The sequence below is a fragment of the Salvia splendens genome, chromosome 11, assembly GCF_004379255.2.
Source record: "Salvia splendens isolate huo1 chromosome 11, SspV2, whole genome shotgun sequence".
NCBI lineage: Eukaryota > Viridiplantae > Streptophyta > Magnoliopsida > Lamiales > Lamiaceae > Salvia > Salvia splendens.
This window is the reverse complement of record NC_056042.1, coordinates 7,398,401-7,420,454: the sequence shown is the minus strand read 5'-3', so window position 1 is coordinate 7,420,454 and position 22,054 is coordinate 7,398,401. Positions and strand designations below refer to the sequence as shown.

At 39.8% G+C, this 22,054-nt stretch overlaps 3 protein-coding genes across 3 annotated transcripts; 2 read left to right on the top strand and 1 right to left on the bottom strand.

The window, feature by feature from the left end:
* Positions 1–398: 398 nt before the first annotated feature.
* LOC121755913 (50S ribosomal protein L11, chloroplastic-like) lies at positions 399–2,475 on the top strand. The gene is made up of 4 exons (XM_042151358.1): positions 399–668; positions 741–913; positions 1,014–1,077; positions 2,147–2,475. Exons 1-4 carry the CDS (start codon positions 407–409, stop codon positions 2,353–2,355), a joined length of 708 nt encoding a protein of 235 aa, XP_042007292.1. The 5' UTR covers positions 399–406; the 3' UTR covers positions 2,356–2,475.
* A 10,458-nt stretch (positions 2,476–12,933) lies between these two features.
* LOC121754363 (probable E3 ubiquitin-protein ligase XERICO) lies at positions 12,934–13,413 on the bottom strand. Its single transcript, XM_042149740.1, has one exon. It carries the CDS (start codon positions 13,411–13,413, stop codon positions 12,934–12,936), a length of 480 nt encoding a protein of 159 aa, XP_042005674.1.
* A 5,807-nt stretch (positions 13,414–19,220) lies between these two features.
* Positions 19,221–21,327, top strand: LOC121755914 (50S ribosomal protein L11, chloroplastic-like). The gene is made up of 4 exons (XM_042151359.1): positions 19,221–19,520; positions 19,593–19,765; positions 19,866–19,929; positions 20,999–21,327. The coding sequence occupies exons 1-4, from the start codon at positions 19,259–19,261 to the stop codon at positions 21,205–21,207; spliced, it is 708 nt and encodes a 235-aa protein (XP_042007293.1). The 5' UTR covers positions 19,221–19,258; the 3' UTR covers positions 21,208–21,327.
* Positions 21,328–22,054: the final 727 nt, after the last annotated feature.

The window sequence follows — 22,054 nt, the reverse complement described above, 5'->3', positions numbered from 1 at the left end:
TTCTTGTATAGGGATTCACTAGGACATATATTGTCTTTTTAAATTAGTTATTGAAAATTTATAAATATGTGATATACTTTATTATCTTGCTATTTCATTCTAAATATATATCCAAGGTTTCAAAATTACAGTAAGAGGCAAACTGAATATGACCTATTATCATTTTTTCAACTTAAAAAGAATAAAATAAATACTCACTTAAAACATACCCTTGCAAATCTCCCTGGCCATCATGTATTGCAAACTATTAATGGACCGGCCCAGTTCCCATATTTTGGGCTCTTTCAGCTTGGATATACGCGGGCCCAAGTCAATACTACGTCGTTTGGAGCAGTCTCTGGATTACGTTTTGTGTTATCAACTGATAAAGCTGTTGCGCTCTCGCTCAACTATTTCAGTTCCATCAATGGCTTCTTCATCTCTCTGCGCTTACAATGCTCCAATTTCCATTTCCTCTCGAAATTTCCCTACCTCAAAGAAATTCCATGGGGAAGCTGAATCCAAACTTCCAATTTCCACAATGTTTTCGTCCCTCAGTTTGTCCTCAAACCAGACTACCACTCTTCAGTTTTTGAGCGAGAAACGGCCGCTGCGCCTCTCTTCCACGCCGAGAACTCTCACCGTCATCTCCATGGCGCCTCCTAAACCCGGAGGGAAAGCTAAAAAAGGTAATGCTTCAATTTAAATTTGATAAGTTAATTTGGGGAAAAACTGAAAAAACCCTTTTCTGTTGGTGGCAGTGGTTGGGTTGGTGAAGCTGGCTCTGGAGGCGGGGAAGGCGACTCCGGCGCCACCGGTGGGGCCCGCATTGGGTGCCAAGGGTGTGAACATAGCGGCATTTTGTAAGGACTACAATGCTCGCACCGCTGATAAGGCTGGTTATATCATTCCCGTCGAAATCACGGTTTTCGATGTTAGTCTTCCAATTGTCATCATTTAATTTTGATATATTTTCATAATTTTTTGATGAATGTTTGTTTTTGTTAATTATGCAAGACTTTATTGTTTTACAGGATAGAAGTTTCACTTTCATCTTGAAGACTCCACCTGCTTCGGTATTGCTGCTCAAAGCTGCAGGTACTTGTTGATCTTGCTCTTTATACACAACTCCTAATAGGACATTGGCTATAGTTGTTGATTCTATGGATGAGAAGTTGAGAACTGTCTGTTTAATGAACTAGCAAGTATGGATTGTATGTGGTGCATCAATCACGAGTCTGTGTAGCGTTTAAGGTGTAGGTATTAGTTCATTGCTGAATCGATGGGATGAGGTACGATTGATTTCGTGTTTGAACCTTTTACGTTGTACTAGTAAGAACTAAGAAAGGATCATAAAATAGATAGAATTAGAATTAGCAGGTTTATTCAGTTGGCTGTTTATGTTAGCATTTGATGAGGTCTTTTTTTAGCCATGGCTCTTGAATAGTTCATCGTATCTTCCTTATCCATTATACACTTTAAAGAAAGAGTGTACTTTGGTAAACATAGAGAATGTCTGTTCCTTGGTAAACATTGATAATATCTTCCTTATCCATTGCACACTTCTAACCGTTATTATCTTTGTGGTTTTCCTGGACTCAAAGTATATGAGGCATGTTGGCTTGGTAGTGAGCAAATTATTTTTTCCTTGACATCTCACTGCTGTAGTGTTTAGGGCATTACGTTCTTTTTTTTGGGATGGGTAAATTAATTTAAATTCAAAGGCTGCACCACGGAGGACTCGAACCTAGGGCATTGCGTTCTTTGTATGCTGCATTGTGTTCTACAATATCAACATCTAGTTCCCTGTATTATAATTATACCTCATTTCAATAGGGTGGTAGCAAGGGTGCTTCGATGCCCGCAAGATTGAACTTTTGTGGACCTTGGCATATTGAAGTTTAGTTAAGGCATCCTAAACTTACTTGACATTATAAATGTTGATCTTCTTGAACCCAGACAAAGTGTTCTGAATCTCCCGTCTCATTAGAATATTGGTTTACTTGGAAGGTTATTCTCTTTATTGTGTAAATGGGATTGATACTTACTACCTGCTTATCATGTTCCTTTAATCCTCCTTTGGGATGTCTTATTTTGAATATTACATGAAACCTTAGCTTCTTGTAAAATCAATGATATGTTCTGCTAATTAGTTCTTACCGTTTAGGTGCGGAGAAAGGTTCCCAGAACCCTAAGCAGGACAAAGTTGGGAAGGTAACAATCGACCAGCTGCGGACAATTGCACAAGAAAAATTGCCAGATCTCAACTGTTCAAGTCTGGAGTCAGCGATGAGAATTATAGCAGGCACCGCAGCAAATATGGGAATTGATGTCGACCCTCCTATACTCGAACCGAAAAGGAAGGAACTTGTGTAGGTCGGACATTTGTCTTCCCTTTTAGTTGAATGTATTTTGTTGCATTTTGCATCAAAAGCTGAGTAATTTTTTGGCTGTACCATATTCATGAAATAGTTTATCACAGCTCCTTATTTCTCATCGAGTTTATTGCTAAAGACGACCAACACATAGCAAAACCATAAGGTGTATCTCCAAACAAGATAACTGCAAATATACGTGAAAACTCGAAGAACTATTACTACTCCATTAAATATCTCAGGACTCAGATAAAAAAGAGAAAAAAAAATGAAAAAAAACAATCATTCACATAATCACATTTCATTTGAATATTATGGAGAGTGGACTGTGGCCGTGAATCTTACCTTGATAAAATCGACTAAACTCATTTAATTTAAATATTTTTCTCAAATAAAATTCTTCAATCTCACGGTTGTGTAAGAGCTGAAAATAGGTCAGCAATTTTTGTGCATGAGTAATGAGTTTGTCCTTGTTTGCAGAAGATGGAATTATGACATATTGATTTCGGGGAATCTGTTGTATATTTTGTTATTAGCAAAAATTCAGGGAATTTGTTACCAACAACTAAAGAAGAAAGCAATTTTTCAACTGTTTTATTTCCTTGTAGTTGCTCTCCTTGTTCGTTTAGGAAAAATTATTTTCTTAAAATTCTTGATTTTTTTCTTCGTTTAATATGTGTCCGAATTGGGATTTCTTTCTTTTTCCTTTTTCCTTTTTTTTAATTATATTACTAGAAAGTTCACTATTAGTGATTGGATTTTGTTTTTGATGAATTGGTGTATTAATAGCACATATACTCTAGTTCTGTGAATTGATATGACAAGATCCACTTTAGCCCGTGTCCCGTGAGAGGCCATTTTAGTTCCGATTATAATCGGTTGTAATGGCAGATCGATTTGTACTAGACATATTTTTTCGTTTTTTTTGTTATTAATTCTCCTAGTAATTCATAATGTCACACATAATCTCAAACCTCTTAATTATTTTGATCAGTCAACAAAAATTAGTCGATTTAATCTTTGGTAGCATGACTCATCACATACCAAGTTGAAAGTTGGTGGGAAAGACTAATACTGTATTTTGGAAAAGTTTTATGATATTATGAGCTAATAATCCTTTAGCTAGAATTCCTTCTTTCTTCTTGTATTTTTTTTTATCAATTTTATATTGAAATTTGTGCCGTCTACTATCAACACTAATGAATATTCAATATTCATAGTGGACGAAGAGAGTATATGTTTAAGTTGTAGTTTTTCGGGTTTCGATTGAAACAAATATCCGTATAATTGTCCAAAAAAATTATAATCCTAACACGTTAATTTGCCAATTCAAATAGGCTTAGCCGTTTAGGTACTTTAAAAAAAATACTCCCGAAGGCTAATTTGAGTATTCGAATTACTTTCCTGATCATATTTAACATGAGTATTAACAATATATTCATGACATTAAAAAAAAGAGGATGAGTAATAATTTCATGGTCACTAACTTTAATTATCTATTAATTATTAAAGAAGTATCTTATTAATGATCATGCGATTCATGTTATAGGAATTTGGGTAAAGCTATGTGGCATAATGTGGCCGGCCATAAATGGCATTTCAGTAAATATAGGTATATTTAGATATTAATAATTTAATTGTCTCATTTAATGCTTAATTCAGTTGACAATACTACCCTTAGTCTTTAATTGTAGTTTCTTTTTAATTTATTTATTCCATTCTTTTTTTAGAGTAATTTGTTACTTAACTTTTTTACTACTTTGTTTTCATTTTTATTATGGTATAGCATATTTAGAAATAAAGAGGGAGAAATTAGTGAGTAGGCAGTGATGACTATGTGGAATTACATTTCCTTATTAGTGAGTAGTCTGTGATATAGTAACACCAAGGTTAAATGTATATATAAATATATTATATTTAAAATTAATTATAAAATTTAAAATATAGTAAATAATTATATTTGAATTATTTTGACAAATTATTATTATTATTATTATTATTATTATTATTATTATTATTATTATTATTATTATATCAGTTTCACTATAAATTAACAGTAAATTAATCTATAGTATAACTATTTGAATTGCTTTTATATCAATACACTGTTGTATTTACATGTAGTACTCAGAAGATTTTTAAATAATAAAGATATATTAATAGCTAAATATATTAAAATAAAGTATATAAAGTAAATAATCACTAATAAAGTATATAGAGTAAATATTTCGGTTGCCATATAGAGTAAATAATATATAGTATAATTAAATTATTTTATTAAACAAGTGAATTTAAACATAAATACTTAGAGCATCCACAACCGTGCTCTTGCCAGCGGCACGGTTGTGGGCTCGACCCCACTTTTTCTGCCTGCTCTCTGGCAAGAGCACAACACCCACAGCTGTGCTCTTCCGCAAGGACGAGCACAATTAATTTAAAATTCAATTACACAAAAACATTTCCATAATACTAAAATTCATTAAAAAACCACAATAAATATTACAAATTACAAATAAAATAAAAAAGACATAATTAAAATCCTAAAAATTAAAAATTACATAATTAAAATCCTAAAAATAAAAAATTACATAATTAAAATACTAAAAATTAAAAATTACATAATTAAACTCCTAAAAATAAAAAATTACATGATTATTGGCTAATATTACCCGAGGAAGACTACGCATCCGGCGGCACCAACCCTAATTGTTTTTTGAGACCCAATATCATGTCCTCGTGCGTTTAAAGTTGCGTGGGGGTCATAGTTGACCTATTGGCCATATTGAGTTGGGCCAAAAGGGCACACAATGAGTTGTTCGGGGGTGGAGGTGGAACATAGGGTGCGGGTTCGGAGGCGGGGGCCGATGGAGTCGCGGAGCGCCGGCAGTCGGCCGCCGCCTTCTTCTTTCCTTGCGGTCGGCGTTGGGAACCGCTTGGTCCGCCGTCGGGGCTACCCAAGTTAGCTCCGGCGAGTTGGCTAGCCACTTCTTCAGAGCCGGAGTCGGATGGGGATACCGACCTTGACCGTTTGGAGGAGCCGCTCGAGGAGGATGTTACGCCTCCCATATACCTCGGGTGGAACCGCGTTTCCTGCCAAACGTTGAGGTACTTGAACGACTTACCGTTCAAGGATTGGTAGGTGCTCAGCGCGGCAGTGATGATGTCGACCTCGCTCCGGCCGCTCCCGGCATTCCGCGACTCCTGGAAGAAATAGCCATTGAACTTGCCAATTTCTTCGTTGGCTCGGCCGATGCAGTTGCGCACCATACTCTCGTTGCGCTCGATCGTTCCCGGCGGCCGGTTTGCATTGTACCGGCGAGAGACGCGTCACCAAAAGTGATCGCCGGATTGGTTCGTGCCAACCGCCGCATCTTCAGAGATTTCGAAGTATGCCTTGAACAATTTATCCATCTCCGCCGGAGTGTACGGTGTTTGGACACCGCTACGAGTAGGAGCCGGCGGAGTTTGGGAGGGGGCGGTCGGCCTAAGCTCCAGTGTCCACCTATATCGCCCTTCGGAGGCACCTTAGTCGTCTATTGGGTATGGCCGGTAGCCACCCGGAACGGCCGAATCTTGGGTGAGAGGAGGGGCCGAATATTCCGTTTTCGGACTAGGAAACGGTTGTGCACCAAACCATTCGGGGTTCCAACCGTGAGAGGGCGGGTTGTCATCGCCTTGGCCGGACATTGTTAGGGTATGAGAGAATGAAGATGAAAATGGATATGAGAGAATGAAGATGAGAATGGATATTGGAGAATGAAGATGAGAATTGTGTAGTTTGATGTGAATTTTTGGGTGTGAAAGTGGGGGTATTTATAAATGAAAGTCTGTATTTTTGGGGGGAAAAAAATAAAAAATAATAAAGTGAAAAAAACGGTAATAAACGGTTATAATTTTTTTGGGAAGTGATTTTTTTTTTATTTTTATCGGTTTTTTTAATTAAAAACTGATTTTTAAATTTAAAAAAAAACATTTAAAGGCAATGGCTATGCCGTTGCCCAATCGCCGCGCGACACGTCAGCTGCTCGCTGGCGCGAGCGCAGCGGCGGCGAGACACATCCGTTCCAGCGGCGCGGACGGCGGTGGAGACGGCTGCCACCGTTGCGGATGCTCTTACTAATAATAGAATTGAAATATTAGGAATATACTTATTATGATTCAAATTTAATTATTCAGTACATACTATTAAATAATCTGAATAATTTTTATTACCTCGTTTTGAATAATCAAAATATATACGTGTTTGATTACAAATAAGTGCATGTTGATTACTAAATAATTTTATAATAATTAAAGATTAGAATAGTTAAAATTGATAAAAATAATTAAATTACGTAACTAAAGTGTATTGTTAAATACTCCATATTCTACAACTACATAAGCAAATACTCCATATTCTACTACATAAGTATTTAATATTTGAGGATAGATTAGTCTTTAAAAAATTGTTACTCTCTAGATGCATCAATTTCAACTATTAAGCATTAATTGCATAAAAGTTTAATAATATTTTAAGATTATGGCGGGCTATAATATTACCATTTAACATCACTCTTTCGAATTTGGGAAATGAGCAAAAATATAGGACCATGGCATTCATATTATTTCAAATGCTTTAGGGCATCCGCAATGGGCGGACGATGGCACGCCCGATGGCGCGCATCGTCCGCGCCATCCATCGTCCGCACCCATTGCGGGTGCGCGCCCTATACTTCGGTCGCGGAGGATAGCGCGGACGATGGCCATCGTCCGCCCCATTGTGGAGGTCGCGGACGATCAACCGCGGACGATGGCACGCGGTTTCGTTTTTTTATAAATACCGTTCATTTGTAACATTTCATTTCACTCGATTTCATTTTCGAAACTTACAATTACATAATTACTACGAAATGGATTTAAGCCCCAATAGTCCTACGTTTAGCGCAGGGGCGCATTGGCCGGGTACAGAACCCGACGACTATCGTTCGTTCGACACCAACGCCCATTACGATCCCGATTTCAGTACGGAATCGTATGGGTTGTCTGACATGGAGCCGTCTCCGCACCGCCCAACCGCAGCGGCCGATCCCGACCCCGCTGCGACCGCTTCCGCCCCAGCCAGAAAGAAGCGGAACCGGCGGCGGGCGCAGAAGTTGTCGCCTCCCGGTGATTGCGATGAGTACGCCCCCGGCCGTACGAACTACAACGACGACGAAACTCTCACCTTGGCCCGGTGTTGGGTAGATATATCGGAAGATCCGATATTCGCGAACAACCAGCGACAGATCGCGTACTGGGAACGCATCACGGACCTCTACAATTCGGTGAAGCCGCCGACCGCGTACAAGCGCAAGCGTGAGCAACTCCGCAAGCACTGGGATCAAGTCAAGAAGCAAGTGAACTTGTACACGGCGGAGTTCGAGAAGTTCACGCGGTCACAGGGGAGCGGCGAGAGCACGAGCGACGTGCGCGCTAAAGCGCTGTTGTCGTACCGGTCGATGTACGACGACTTCAAGCACGAGGCCATCTGGGCGCTCTGAGGGATAAACAGAAGTTCCAAGGTGGAATTCTGCACACTGGTGCACCAAAGAGGACGAAGACCACTGAAGCTGGTGATTACACGAGCAGCGGCAGCGGAAACCACCCGGTTGACCTCAACCGGACGTACGTGGATGAAGGGAGTTCCGGCACACCGGTGTCCTTCCGGCGTCCTCCCGGCGTCAAGGCTGCGAAGGCCAAGGGGAAGGCGATCGCGACCTCATCGTCGACCGCTGCAACCCAAGCTCCGGTCCCGGTAGAGCTCCCGACCCAGACGGCCACCGCGTTTGAGTCGTTAGCAACAGCGTCGATGGCAAGGACGATGTTGCAGACGCACAGGGCCCTCAAGAAGTGTACCGACCCTGACGAAGCCGAATATCTCTGGGCGTTACTCGATGAGCTGCGTCGGAAGTTGGGAATTGGTCCGACTTAGTTTTTTTTTTATTAGTTCAATGATGTAACTTTTTTTTATTAAAACTTCGCCGTTTGTTATTTAGACAGTTTTTTAGTTACTCGTTACTTGTTATTTGAAAACAGTTAAATTAATTAAACAAAACAATAAAACTTGACTAACAAACAGATCTAACGGCTGCCGGAAACGAGTTGTCATAACAGCCGAGCTGCCGAGCTGCCGAGCTTGACGAGCTTGACGAGCTTGCCGATCTTGACGAGCTTGCCGAACTTGCCGAGCTTGACGAGCTTGCCGAACTTGCCGAGCTTGACGAGCTTGCCGAACTTGCCGAGCTTGACGCTTGCCGAACTTGGTGCTTGAGCCATCACAATCTACCAACAAACTCCACCTTGATTGCTCAATCACCAACCAAACTCTTCCTTTCCAGTCCCACTAGTTTCAAACATAGCAGAAACTTTCCCACAGACGGCGCCAATTTGTAAACAATTGAGGAACGATTTGAGTAGCAAGAACAATCGGTTGAAGATTGGAATGAAATTGTAAAGGAAATTTTATTCACTGGAATGAGAAAAAACGAGAGCGAGAAGATGAGCTACTATGTAAAACTAACTACTGAAAAAGCTATTTAACAGAAACTAAAACTAACGGCTAGTTTCAATCCTACGGCTAGGATTAAAACTTGACTAACAAACAGATCTAACGGCTGCCGGAAACGAGTTGTCATAACAGCCGAGCTGCCGAGCTGCCGAGCTTGACGAGCTTGACGAGCTTGCCGATCTTGACGAGCTTGCCGAACTTGCCGAGCTTGACGAGCTTGCCGAACTTGCCGAGCTTGACGAGCTTGCCGAACTTGCCGAGCTTGACGCTTGCCGAACTTGGTGCTTGAGCCATCACAATCTACCAACAGTTAGGATAAACAACAAATTAACGTGTAAGTAAATGGACGGTAGAAACAGTGTTGCAACTCAAAACGAAAATTATATGCTGAAAAGTGAAATTATGAATAACTAGGATCATCTCACTAAATGGACGGTAGAAACAGTGTTGCATCTCAAAATGAAAATTATGTTCTGAAAAGTGGAATATATGAATAACTAAGACCATCTTGTACTCAACGGATATCTCCAATTATTATATTATATTTATATTTATTTTTAAATATATATTACATTAAAAACTAATTTTTTCAACCATATTTACATCATTTTTTAGCATATGTCTTACAATTTTGGTAGCATCATATTGAGTATTGTTCCACCGAAAAATGCAAAAATGAGTTTGAGATTGCAGTATGATTCAAAGAAGTTTTCTACATCAAAAATGAAATTTGGTGTGTGATTTGATATGGTCTAAAACCCGAAGTGGAGTAGGCAGCTTTAATGCTATTCAGAACCTAACTCTTTTTTTTTGAGTAAAATATACTCTCTTTGTCCCTCATTATGTGTCCCATTTTTCTATTTTGGTCGGTCTCATATTAGTTGTCTCACTTCATTTTTACCCCTTTTGGTGGTAGACCTCACAATCCACTAACTCATTTTCACCCACATTAACTAATATATAAAAGTAAGACTTACAATCGACTGACTTTTTCAACCCACACTCTATTACAATTATTAAAACATGTGTCTGGTCAAAGTGGGACACATATTAGAGGATAGAGGGAGTACTCATTTTTGGGTTTACACTAAAACAAGCTTAATTCACTTTTTACATGTTGTGAGTAAAAAAGTACCTATTTTTATATTTGAGTTTAGTGTAAATTCTTAAGCTAAGTGGTTATATTATACTAAAATAGGTTTGAGTGTAGTGTAAATAGTTGGAGATGCTCTGCGTACATGGATGATACCATTTACACTATTTATTAATTAAATTATTAAAAAAATATTCTTATACCGTAATTGATTTTTGAAATAACCTAGTTTTTCATGCATGCGTCGCTTGGAGGAATATGGTCGACCAAATTTTTTAGTACCCCAATTTTTGGCACCACTTGGACGAATATGTGTGTATTATGTTGAGAAATTAGTTACTTATTAGTTAACCATAAAATTTTCTTTCTAAATACTCGACAATTATCATGGGGAGAAAAAAAATCAAAATCCTATACTGATGTAAAAGGTAAACTATTAATCGTTTTAAATAACTAATTTGCTTTACAAAAAGTTAATGTGGGCACAAACACAAGAAATATATTACTTAAGCTAAGTGGTTATATTATATCTTGCCTCAAAAATAAATTTTAATCTTTAATGTTTTAGTCACGACCTCAGTCAATCATTTTTTTGGTAGGTAGATGGGCTGCCGTCCATTGTGAAAGGTGCAAATATTATTTTCAGCTAAAATTTTTGATTTTTCTCTACAATAAATCACTACTCCTCTACTACCGACCATTCGAGTTCATGATTCGTTTATACCAATTCCTTTTTATCAAATCGCAATAATAATTACATAAACCATTCAATATAAATTCTAGAGTTATTACTTCCTCAAGCCCTCATTTATTGTCTCATTTTCAGTCATGTCTTCATTAAATTGCCTTAGTTATTCAAAATCGCTACGATATTAGTTAATGGAGTATTTCCTGTCATAGTGTATCATTTTATAGTTCGTTTATTTCTTTTCAATTCCGAAAGTGAAGCTCAAAAATTGTGTAACCAAATTCATATCTCAAACCTACAAATTCTAAATGGGCTGAACTAACAATAATTTAAATCAGGCTAGGCCAGACCAATTTTCTTTGAAAATATAATTTGATATCCACCCTAAAATTCGACTCAGGCTAGGCCCATAGGGCAAAGTCCTTGACCCAATTCAAACCCAGTAACTCAATCTCTAATTAATCGATAATTTAATGAGGTAATTCATTTGGTTTTACCCCTATAAAGCTGTTTCTACTTTCTGTCTATGGATAATAATGGATAATATTAATTTATGAGTATGAGTTTAGGGCATTTTTTTAAGAAACTTAAAATTGATTGTTAAAGTTATAAGAGCATCTCCAATGGCGGCGTCAGCGTAGACACGCCGATTTTTCGCGGACGCCGGTGCTGACGCCGAACCATTGCAGCCGGCGTCAGCGAGACCGGCGTCAAAATTGGCGCGCCTACGCCGATTCTTGGACTGACGCCTACTCTCACGGCGTCATTGTAGGCCCCGAATCGGCGTCAGAATTTTTTTTTTTTTAATTTTTCGAAACACTATATATACGCTATATTATTATTCAATTTTCCTGTATTTGTCTCGTAAATTAAATTCCGTATGTTGCTACGATTGTAAATTAAAGTATATAATTGTTATTAGTGATGTGGATAGGATATGAGAGGGCTATGGGAGGGCTATTGCATGTCCATGATGTGGCAGGAGGATTTTAGTGCAGATGATGTGGCAGTGAGAAGGCTATGGGAGGGCTATTGCATGTCCAGAACCATTGGAGATGCTCTAAGCTTTGATGGATCATGTCTCTCTCCAGAGTGCTCTTCAATAAACTCTCTCACTAGACTCCAATTTCCATTGCCGGATTATAATGGACTTTGTCGTAGTCTCTAGTTTATACTACTATAAATTATATAAAAAGTTACATAATTTTTAAGTTCATACATGCCTTCTTGTTTATTGGATTCCCTTTATTTCACTATAGTCGAGTCGTATTTCTTTTTTACTATTCCACTTTATTTGAGTGATTTTCTTTTTCGGCAAACACATCTCATGCGTGTTTTACTTTATTATTTATCCATCTCTCCACTTTATTCTTTTTTTATTTTAATCCCTCTCAACTTAACATATTTAACACAATTTCTTAATTTCTGTGCCAAAAGAAATGCCTCTATTGCACATGTACAAATGGAGTATTAACTTTTTGTATACCAATGTACTATTAACATGAAACACTAATGAAATTTTTATATGATTATAAACTTAAAAATCTTTTTATATCAATTCGAAATATTGGCGAAACATTTTATATGTACGGTGTAACTATCCTACCCCTTCAACACTAAACCTAATACTATATCTATCCGCATTCTTCCCACCACCATCCAAAGCCAGCCTCGCCACAAAGTTCCGATAGGCGGGGCACAACACCCCCGGGGTTGAGCCCCAAACCTCATCTCTCAACTGATCATCAAGTATCACTCAAGAAGACTGTGGCTTGCAATTTGAACCCCTTGAGAAATGCCAAAGTTACTAGACAATTCTACAACGGATTTGCTGGTGACATTTCAATCCCATAATTCCTGCCTCTAAAATGAAGATTTTCTAATTTAATACTAATATCAAATAAATATTTCAATGTACCTCTCCTAGTCACACACTTATAATAAATCAGACTTAGCAACCAGATAACTGTCTTAGTATCTCACCAAATGAAGATAGTTTTACATAGAATTAGCTAAACCACCTCTGAGCTACATCCATCCCTTTCAGACTTAAAACTGATGAAACACAAATGACAAAAACTACCAACACAGATCAACACATCACAAACCATCTCTCCCTTCTTTGCAACTCATTTTTCATCAAATTCATTGGAATGAATCTCTCACAGAAGAAACACAGCAAATCAAATCAACGCTGACGAAGCTCTATACCAAAAATTGCAAGAGACGTTACATTACATAGTACTATAAGTTATAACAACAACAATAATTCCTAAGAATGTTGATTTGGATTCACCCTTGGAGGCAACAACATGGACCTACACAAAGGACACGTGACGCGTCCCTCATCAATCCACGTGTCCAAACACTCCCTATGAAACAAATGCCTACAATTGCACAGCTCTCTGATTTCATCCCGCCCGTCTATACACTCCAAGCATATGCTACACCCCTTCTCTCCGCCGCCGCGGACGAATTCCTCGTACTCGATTACGGGGACCCGGTTCTTGATCGCGGCCGTGACGACGTGGACCGGGATCGGGACCAGAGAGGGGGAGGAGCTGTCAAGTACCAGGATGTAATTGCTGGTGGTGGAGCCGGAATCCGGCGATTCCTGGGGCGGAGAGTGCTTGTAGAGGCGGAGATGGGTGAGGGAGGCGATGAAGAGGTAGTGGGCGTGGGAGATTAGGTTGAGGAAGAAGGATACGGTGATGAATTTGGGCAATTTGATGGCGTAGAAGAGGAATCCCATTTTTTTCGGACTGCCGGCGTGTGCAGCTGAGATCTGTGGTGGTCTTATAAATAGTTCAAGTTGGGGGATTTGTTGTCTTTTTTTGTTTACTTAATTGGGTATTGCTACTGTCATCATTTTCTTTTAATACTATGAATATATGGTGCTGATTCACTCACTCGTATTCACATCATTTACATTTAAATATGCATTTGACAACATTAGGTGTTTTTTTACTTGATTGCGTGGATAGTGTTCTTTTTTATTCAAATCATATTGACAGAGTTAAGACTTAAGAGTACTCCATGATATACATAGATAAGTGCATTTACAAGCTGAGTTAAGTAATAAAAATGATCGCTAGACCATCATATTTAATTTGACAAGTCAATATCTATATAACTTGCAAAGAAACTTGTTTATATTGCAGTGGCTGTCCTTATAGTTGTGACACGTCACTCTGATATTGGAATATTAGGGCATCCGCATTACGTTCTGTCATGTCCCGTGGACGGGTGTCACCACCTCTAGCTAAGGGCACCCACAGTGGGGCGGACGATAGGCTGCTCGATGCCTCGGGCACACCATCTTCCGCCACTGTGGGTGCACGGACGATGGACGATGCGTCGTCCTCGCCCGACAGATAGTCTGTGGAGGAAGCGCGGACGATATGACATCGTCCGCGCCATCGTCCGCCACTGTGGGCGACGCGGACGATGCAACTTTGTTTTTTTTTTTCGAATTTTGTCTATTTATTAAACCTCGTTTCTCATTCTATTTTTCATACGAACATTTCTCGCATCTCTCATTTCTCTCATCTCTCACATTTCTCCATCTCTCACAAACCAAAATGAACCATGACGACGACCGGAGTTCCTCGGAGGGCGGTAGTCCGGTCTTGACTCAAGCCTTAAATGCAGCCGTTCAAGACGCAATGGCGGATTGCTTAGCCGAAATGCATCGCGAGGAGGCGGCGGTGGCGGAGCAGATCCCCAGGCATATTCGACGTCGGACGTTTGTCCTCCGCAAACACGCCGCAGCTCACGAACGTCTAGTTGCAGACCACGGTGGGGTCCGACTGTTTTCCTCCGCCGGTTTAGAATGCCTCGTTACCTTTTTCTCAGCATTGTCTAGACGTTGGAGTCACGTGATGAATACTTCCAGTATCGGGAAGATGGCATCGGCAGACCCGGACTTACGCCGTTACAGAAGTGCACGGTTGCACTCCGTCAGTTGGCCTACGGCACCACGATGGACATGTTCGACGAGTACCTCCACGTCGGAGAAACAACAGGCCGCGAGTGCTTGTAGAGATTTTGTAGGGGAGTTGTGGAGGCTTACAACGACACTTATTTGTGAAAGCCGACTACTGTAGATTGCCAGGGCCTAATGAAGATGCACTAGACGGCACATGACTTTCCTAGGATGCTAGGGAGCATCGACTGTATGCACTGAGAGTGGAAGAATTGTTCGACAGCGTGGAGAGGCCAATTTACTAGTGGATACAAGGGCAGCCACCCGACGATGATCCTCGAAGCCGTCGCAGACCATCGGCTCTGGATCTGGCATGCGTACTTCAGTGTAGCCGGGTCGAACAACGACATAAACGTCCTCAACTCATCCACCCTCTTCACCGAGCAATGCAATGGCAACGGCCCGGCCATCGAGTTCACTGCCAACAGGCGCCAATACCACATGGGGTACTACTTGGCCGATGGCATATACCCAAGGTGGCCTGTTTTCCTGAAGACGATCAGCTGCCCAATCGGTGAGAAGAGAGTTTTATTTGCGCAAAAGCAGGTGGCGGCGCGGAAGGATGTGGAGTGAGCATTTGGTATGTTCCGATCACGATGGGCAATAGTGAAAGGCCAGCGCGTCTCTGGTTCAAGGGAGTCCTCGCCGATGTCATGTATGCGTGCATTATCTTGCACAACATGATAGTCGAACATGAAGGTGGGAGCATCACCAATTGGACCGATGATGAAGGTGCATCTAGCTCCTCCAGCATGGCGACCGCGCCCCCCGCTCGAGGATTACCGACGGGCTTCAATGAGGTTCTATCTAGACAGGCCTCAATGCGCAACCAACAAGACCATGCTCAACTCATGAACGACATGATTGAAGAAGTGTGGACCCGTAACCGTCATCGCTGAGTTTTCGTATTTTTTTTAATTCGTATTGTAATGTATTAATTTTATAAATGAAATGAAGGTTTTTCCCAATTTTTGTAATGCGGACGATGCAACGCGTTTTAGTTTTTTTTTTTTAATTTTAAAATTCAAAAATTTTGTTATATATATACCCCAGGCTTCACTTTTCATTTGTAACTTTTCGATTAACATTTTAATTCTCAAATTACGCTATAAAATGGATTCCGATGGATACTCAAGTCCTAGTAGCCCGATGTTTGGAGATGTCGTTCTTTTAGTTAATCGTTGTTTTTTTTAATAAGTTTGCATTTATATATTTGAAAACATTTAAATTTAATAACAAAATAATTGTAAAATGCTTAGGGCGGCGCGCCTTAGGGCGCCCCACTGCAGGTGGAAGGGCAGGAGGATAAAATGCTGACGTGGCGGTGCATAGGGCGCGCCTTAGGGCGCCCCATTGTGGATGACCTAAGTTTTAATGTAATATAGATAAAGTAAAAAAGAAATAAAGATAAAAATTTATTAAAATATTATTAATTAAATAAAATCATCTTATAGATAGATAATGACTATTATTGATGGGCAAACTCAAATGAATTTTTTTTATGGACCAACGCTAGAATATGACAATAATATGATAAGACTAAGGGTATCCACAACGGCGAGTAGGACGACGTCCGTCCGTCCGTGCCAGCGGCACAGAGACCTCGTCCGCCGCTGCGCTCGCGCCGCTGGCACGGCGCTGCTCGATGCATCGAGCACGTCCGTGCCAGCGAGCAAGTGACGTGCCAGGCGCTGATTAGCCAACGGCATAGTCGTTGGCAATTTGATTTTTTTTAAAAATCGGTTTTTAATTAAAAAACTGATTAAAAATAAAAAAAATATATATTTTCCCACTTCCCAAAAAAATTATATCCGTTTTCTACCCACTTTTAATTTTTTTTTCATTTTTTCCCTAAAAATACGCATTTTCAATTATAAATACCCTCACTTTCAAACTAAAAAATTCACACCACACTACACAATTCTCATCTACATTCTCTTATGTTCATTCTCGTCTACATTCTCTTATTTCCATTCTCAATCTTTCTTCCACTCGTACAACATAACAATGTCCGGCCACGGCGATCACCCCCCGGGCTCCCACGGTTGGAACGCCGATTGGTTCGGTTCACAACCGTTTCCTAGTCCGGAAACGGAATATTCGGCCCCTCCTCAAACCCAAAGTTCAGGAGTTCCGGGTGGCTACCGGCCTTACCCGATCGACGACCAAGATGCCCCCGAAGGGCTATACGGGTGGACACCCGAGCCTAGAACGAGGTCGAGCGGCCCCTCCCAAACTCCGACTCCTCCTACTCGCGGTGTCCGCACACCGTACACTACGGCGGAGATGGAGCAATTGTTCAAGGTGTTCTTGTCAATCTCCGAAGATCCGGAGGTTGACACGAACCAATCCGGCGAACATTATTGGTGGCGCATCTGTCGCCGGTACAATGAAAACCGGCCGGCGGGAACAATCGAGCGCAACGAGAGTATGGTGCGCAACGCCATATACAGAGCCAACGAAGAAATCCAAAAGTTTCAGGGGTATTACTTCCAGGAAGAGCGGTCGGCGGGGAGCGGCCGGAGCGAGGTCGACATCATCAGTTCCGCCTTGTCGACCTACCAATCCATGAACTACAAGCCGTTCAAGTACCTCAACATTTGGCAGGAGACGCGGTCGCATCCGAAGTATAGAGGAGGCGTAACATCCTCCTCTAGCGGATCCTTCAAACGGTCAAGGTCGGTATCCCTATCTGACGCCGGCTCCGAAGACGTGGCTAGCCAACTTGCCGGAGCTAACTTGGGTAGCCCCGACGCCGGCCCGAGCGGTTCCCAATGTCGACCGCAAGGAAGGAAGAAGGCGGCGGCCAACCGCCGTCGCGCCGCGACTCCATCTGGCGATGCTCCCGAACCCGCTCCCGTTCCCGTTCCCTATGCGCCACCTCCACCCCCCACCAACTCGTTGTGGGCGATTTTGGCGCCCAACTCAATATGGCCGATAGGTCAACTATGACCCCCGCGCAACTTCGATCGCATGAGGCCATGATATTGGTTCTCCAAAAACAATTGGGGGTAGTGCCACTGGATGAATAGTCTTCCACGGGGGTATTTTTATCCTTTAATTATGTAATTTTTAACTTTTAGGAGTTTAATTATGTAATTTTTAATTTGTAGGAGTTTAATTATGTAATTTTTATTTTTTAGGATTTTAATTATGTAATATTTATTTTATATGTAATTTGTAATATTATTTCAGTTTTTTTTAATGAATTTTAATATTATGGAAATGTTTTTATTTAAATTGAATAATACAATGGTGGGACCCTTTGTGCTTGTCCTTGCGGAAGAGCACCGCTGTGGGTGTTGTGCTCTTACCTAAGAGTAGGCAGAAAAGTGGGGCCGAACCCACAACCTTACTCGTTAGCAAGAGCACGGTCGTGGATGCTCTAACATCTGCTTTATTCTTAATTAAAATGGTCCTAATTGAATACGTTGTACGTTGATCATTTACGTGGCGAGAAGATATGGGATCATTTCCTTCTAGAATGATATGTGTGTCATAGACTTTGAGATTATTAAATTTCAAGCATAATCACGACATATGGTGGGGTCCAGAGGTTCCATTATAACAGACCTTGGTCTGCCTAGGTTCCATATTTCTTGGCGGTAGCTCCCCTACCTTCTAGAAGAAGGGGATTTGATTTAATTCCAAGTTTCAGTTCTGTCCGCTCAGATATCAAAATGATTCTCTATAATCATAATTTAATTTTTATTACTAAGTAGCAGGGGAATGTTATTATTTAAATTATTACATAAACCTAATTCATTCTGCACAGGGGCGGAGCCAGTAATTCAATTTAGCAGGGGCAAAAATAAATACACAAAGAAATTTAAGAAGTTTGAGGTGGGACATTTATAAAGAAAATTACAAAATTTTTAAAAATCATTAACAAATTAGTATAAACTAATTATATTAAGGTGGGGCAATTTCTCCTTATTCCCTCTAAGTGGATCCGCCCCTGATTCTGCACTAGATGTACTCCCCTTATTCCCTCGGATCCACCCCTGATTCTGCACCAGATGTACCTATCCACTTTTTCACATGTACTAAATATTCTCAGTGGTTTTATACAGAAACCAAGTTAAATTTTGTAAAATGGTGTAGAATTGAATCGGTTCTTATAAAGACAGTATGTGTATATCATCAAGAAAAAGGGTTGTGGATGTAAGGATGTTGAATTATGTATTTTATACATTTAGTAATTCTTCTTGTATAGGGATTCACTAGGACATATATTGTCTTTTTAAATTAGTTATTGAAAATTTATAAATATGTGATATACTTTATTATCTTGCTATTTCATTCTAAATATATATCCAAGGTTTCAAAATTACAGTAAGAGGCAAACTGAATATGACCTATTATCATTTTTTCAACTTAAAAAGAATAAAATAAATACTCACTTAAAACATACCCTTGCAAATCTCCCTGGCCATCATGTATTGCAAACTATTAATGGACCGGCCCAGTTCCCATATTTTGGGCTCTTTCAGCTTGGATATACGCGGGCCCAAGTCAATACTACGTCGTTTGGAGCAGTCTCTGGATTACGTTTTGTGTTATCAACTGATAAAGCTGTTGCGCTCTCGCTCAACTATTTTCAGTTCCATCAATGGATTCTTCATCTCTCTGCGCTTACAATGCTCCAATTTCCATTTCCTCTCGAAATTTCCCTACCTCAAAGAAATTCCATGGGGAAGCTGAATCCAAACTTCCAATTTCCACAATGTTTTCGTCCCTCAGTTTGTCCTCAAACCAGACTACCACTCTTCAGTTTTTGAGCGAGAAACGGCCGCTGCGCCTCTCTTCCACGCCGAGAACTCTCACCGTCATCTCCATGGCGCCTCCTAAACCCGGAGGGAAAGCTAAAAAAGGTAATGCTTCAATTTTAATTTGATAAGTTAATTTGGGGAAAAACTGAAAAAACCCTTTTCTGTTGGTGGCAGTGGTTGGGTTGGTGAAGCTGGCTCTGGAGGCGGGGAAGGCGACTCCGGCGCCACCGGTGGGGCCCGCATTGGGTGCCAAGGGTGTGAACATAGCGGCATTTTGTAAGGACTACAATGCTCGCACCGCTGATAAGGCTGGTTATATCATTCCCGTCGAAATCACGGTTTTCGATGTTAGTCTTCCAATTGTCATCATTTAATTTTGATATATTTTCATAATTTTTTGATGAATGTTTGTTTTTGTTAATTATGCAAGACTTTATTGTTTTACAGGATAGAAGTTTCACTTTCATCTTGAAGACTCCACCTGCTTCGGTATTGCTGCTCAAAGCTGCAGGTACTTGTTGATCTTGCTCTTTATACACAACTCCTAATAGGACATTGGCTATAGTTGTTGATTCTATGGATGAGAAGTTGAGAACTGTCTGTTTAATGAACTAGCAAGTATGGATTGTATGTGGTGCATCAATCACGAGTCTGTGTAGCGTTTAAGGTGTAGGTATTAGTTCATTGCTGAATCGATGGGATGAGGTACGATTGATTTCGTGTTTGAACCTTTTACGTTGTACTAGTAAGAACTAAGAAAGGATCATAAAATAGATAGAATTAGAATTAGCAGGTTTATTCAGTTGGCTGTTTATGTTAGCATTTGATGAGGTCTTTTTTTAGCCATGGCTCTTGAATAGTTCATCGTATCTTCCTTATCCATTATACACTTTAAAGAAAGAGTGTACTTTGGTAAACATAGAGAATGTCTGTTCCTTGGTAAACATTGATAATATCTTCCTTATCCATTGCACACTTCTAACCGTTATTATCTTTGTGGTTTTCCTGGACTCAAAGTATATGAGGCATGTTGGCTTGGTAGTGAGCAAATTATTTTTTCCTTGACATCTCACTGCTGTAGTGTTTAGGGCATTACGTTCTTTTTTTTGGGATGGGTAAATTAATTTAAATTCAAAGGCTGCACCACGGAGGACTCGAACCTAGGGCATTGCGTTCTTTGTATGCTGCATTGTGTTCTACAATATCAACATCTAGTTCCCTGTATTATAATTATACCTCATTTCAATAGGGTGGTAGCAAGGGTGCTTCGATGCCCGCAAGATTGAACTTTTGTGGACCTTGGCATATTGAAGTTTAGTTAAGGCATCCTAAACTTACTTGACATTATAAATGTTGATCTTCTTGAACCCAGACAAAGTGTTCTGAATCTCCCGTCTCATTAGAATATTGGTTTACTTGGAAGGTTATTCTCTTTATTGTGTAAATGGGATTGATACTTACTACCTGCTTATCATGTTCCTTTAATCCTCCTTTGGGATGTCTTATTTTGAATATTACATGAAACCTTAGCTTCTTGTAAAATCAATGATATGTTCTGCTAATTAGTTCTTACCGTTTAGGTGCGGAGAAAGGTTCCCAGAACCCTAAGCAGGACAAAGTTGGGAAGGTAACAATCGACCAGCTGCGGACAATTGCACAAGAAAAATTGCCAGATCTCAACTGTTCAAGTCTGGAGTCAGCGATGAGAATTATAGCAGGCACCGCAGCAAATATGGGAATTGATGTCGACCCTCCTATACTCGAACCGAAAAGGAAGGAACTTGTGTAGGTCGGACATTTGTCTTCCCTTTTAGTTGAATGTATTTTGTTGCATTTTGCATCAAAAGCTGAGTAATTTTTTGGCTGTACCATATTCATGAAATAGTTTATCACAGCTCCTTATTTCTCATCGAGTTTATTGCTAAAGACGACCAACACATAGCAAAACCATAAGGTGTATCTCCAAACAAGATAACTGCAAATATACGTGAAAACTCGAAGAACTATTACTACTCCATTAAATATCTCAGGACTCAGATAAAAAAGAGAAAAAAAAATGAAAAAAAACAATCATTCACATAATCACATTTCATTTGAATATTATGGAGAGTGGACTGTGGCCGTGAATCTTACCTTGATAAAATCGACTAAACTCATTTAATTTAAATATTTTCCTCAAATAAAATTCTTCAATCTCACGGTTGTGTAAGAGCTGAAAATAGGTCAGCAATTTTTGTGCATGAGTAATGAGTTTGTCCTTGTTTGCAGAAGATGGAATTATGACATATTGATTTCGGGGAATCTGTTGTATATTTTTGTTATTAGCAAAAATTCAGGGAATTTGTTACCAACAACTAAAGAAGAAAGCAATTTTTCAACTGTTTTATTTCCTTGTAGTTGCTCTCCTTGTTCGTTTAGGAAAAATTATTTTCTTAAAATTCTTGATTTTTTTCTTCGTTTAATATGTGTCCGAATTGGGATTTCTTTCTTTTCCCTTTTTCCTTTTTTTAATTATATTACTAGAAAGTTCACTATTAGTGATTGGATTTTGTTTTTTGTGAATTGGTGTATTAATAGCACATATACTCTAGTTCTGTGAATTGATATGACAAGATCCACTTTAGCCCGTGTCCCGT

What these genes read in the sequence shown, in the direction of transcription:
- LOC121755914 (XM_042151359.1), top strand. Translation starts at nt 19,259, where the DNA reads ATGGATTCTTCATCTCTCTGCGCTTACAATGCTCCAATTTCCATTTCC. An exon ending in TCGAAATCACGGTTTTCGAT is followed by an intron (nt 19,766 to 19,865) that starts GTTAGTCTTCCA and finishes ATTGTTTTACAG; the next exon opens with GATAGAAGTTTCACTTTCAT. An exon ending in ATTGCTGCTCAAAGCTGCAG is followed by an intron (nt 19,930 to 20,998) that starts GTACTTGTTGAT and finishes CTTACCGTTTAG; the next exon opens with GTGCGGAGAAAGGTTCCCAG.
- LOC121755913 (XM_042151358.1), top strand. Translation starts at nt 407, where the DNA reads ATGGCTTCTTCATCTCTCTGCGCTTACAATGCTCCAATTTCCATTTCC. An exon ending in CGGAGGGAAAGCTAAAAAAG is followed by an intron (nt 669 to 740) that starts GTAATGCTTCAA and finishes TGTTGGTGGCAG; the next exon opens with TGGTTGGGTTGGTGAAGCTG. An exon ending in ATTGCTGCTCAAAGCTGCAG is followed by an intron (nt 1,078 to 2,146) that starts GTACTTGTTGAT and finishes CTTACCGTTTAG; the next exon opens with GTGCGGAGAAAGGTTCCCAG.
- LOC121754363 (XM_042149740.1), bottom strand. Translation starts at nt 13,413, where the DNA reads ATGGGATTCCTCTTCTACGCCATCAAATTGCCCAAATTCATCACCGTA.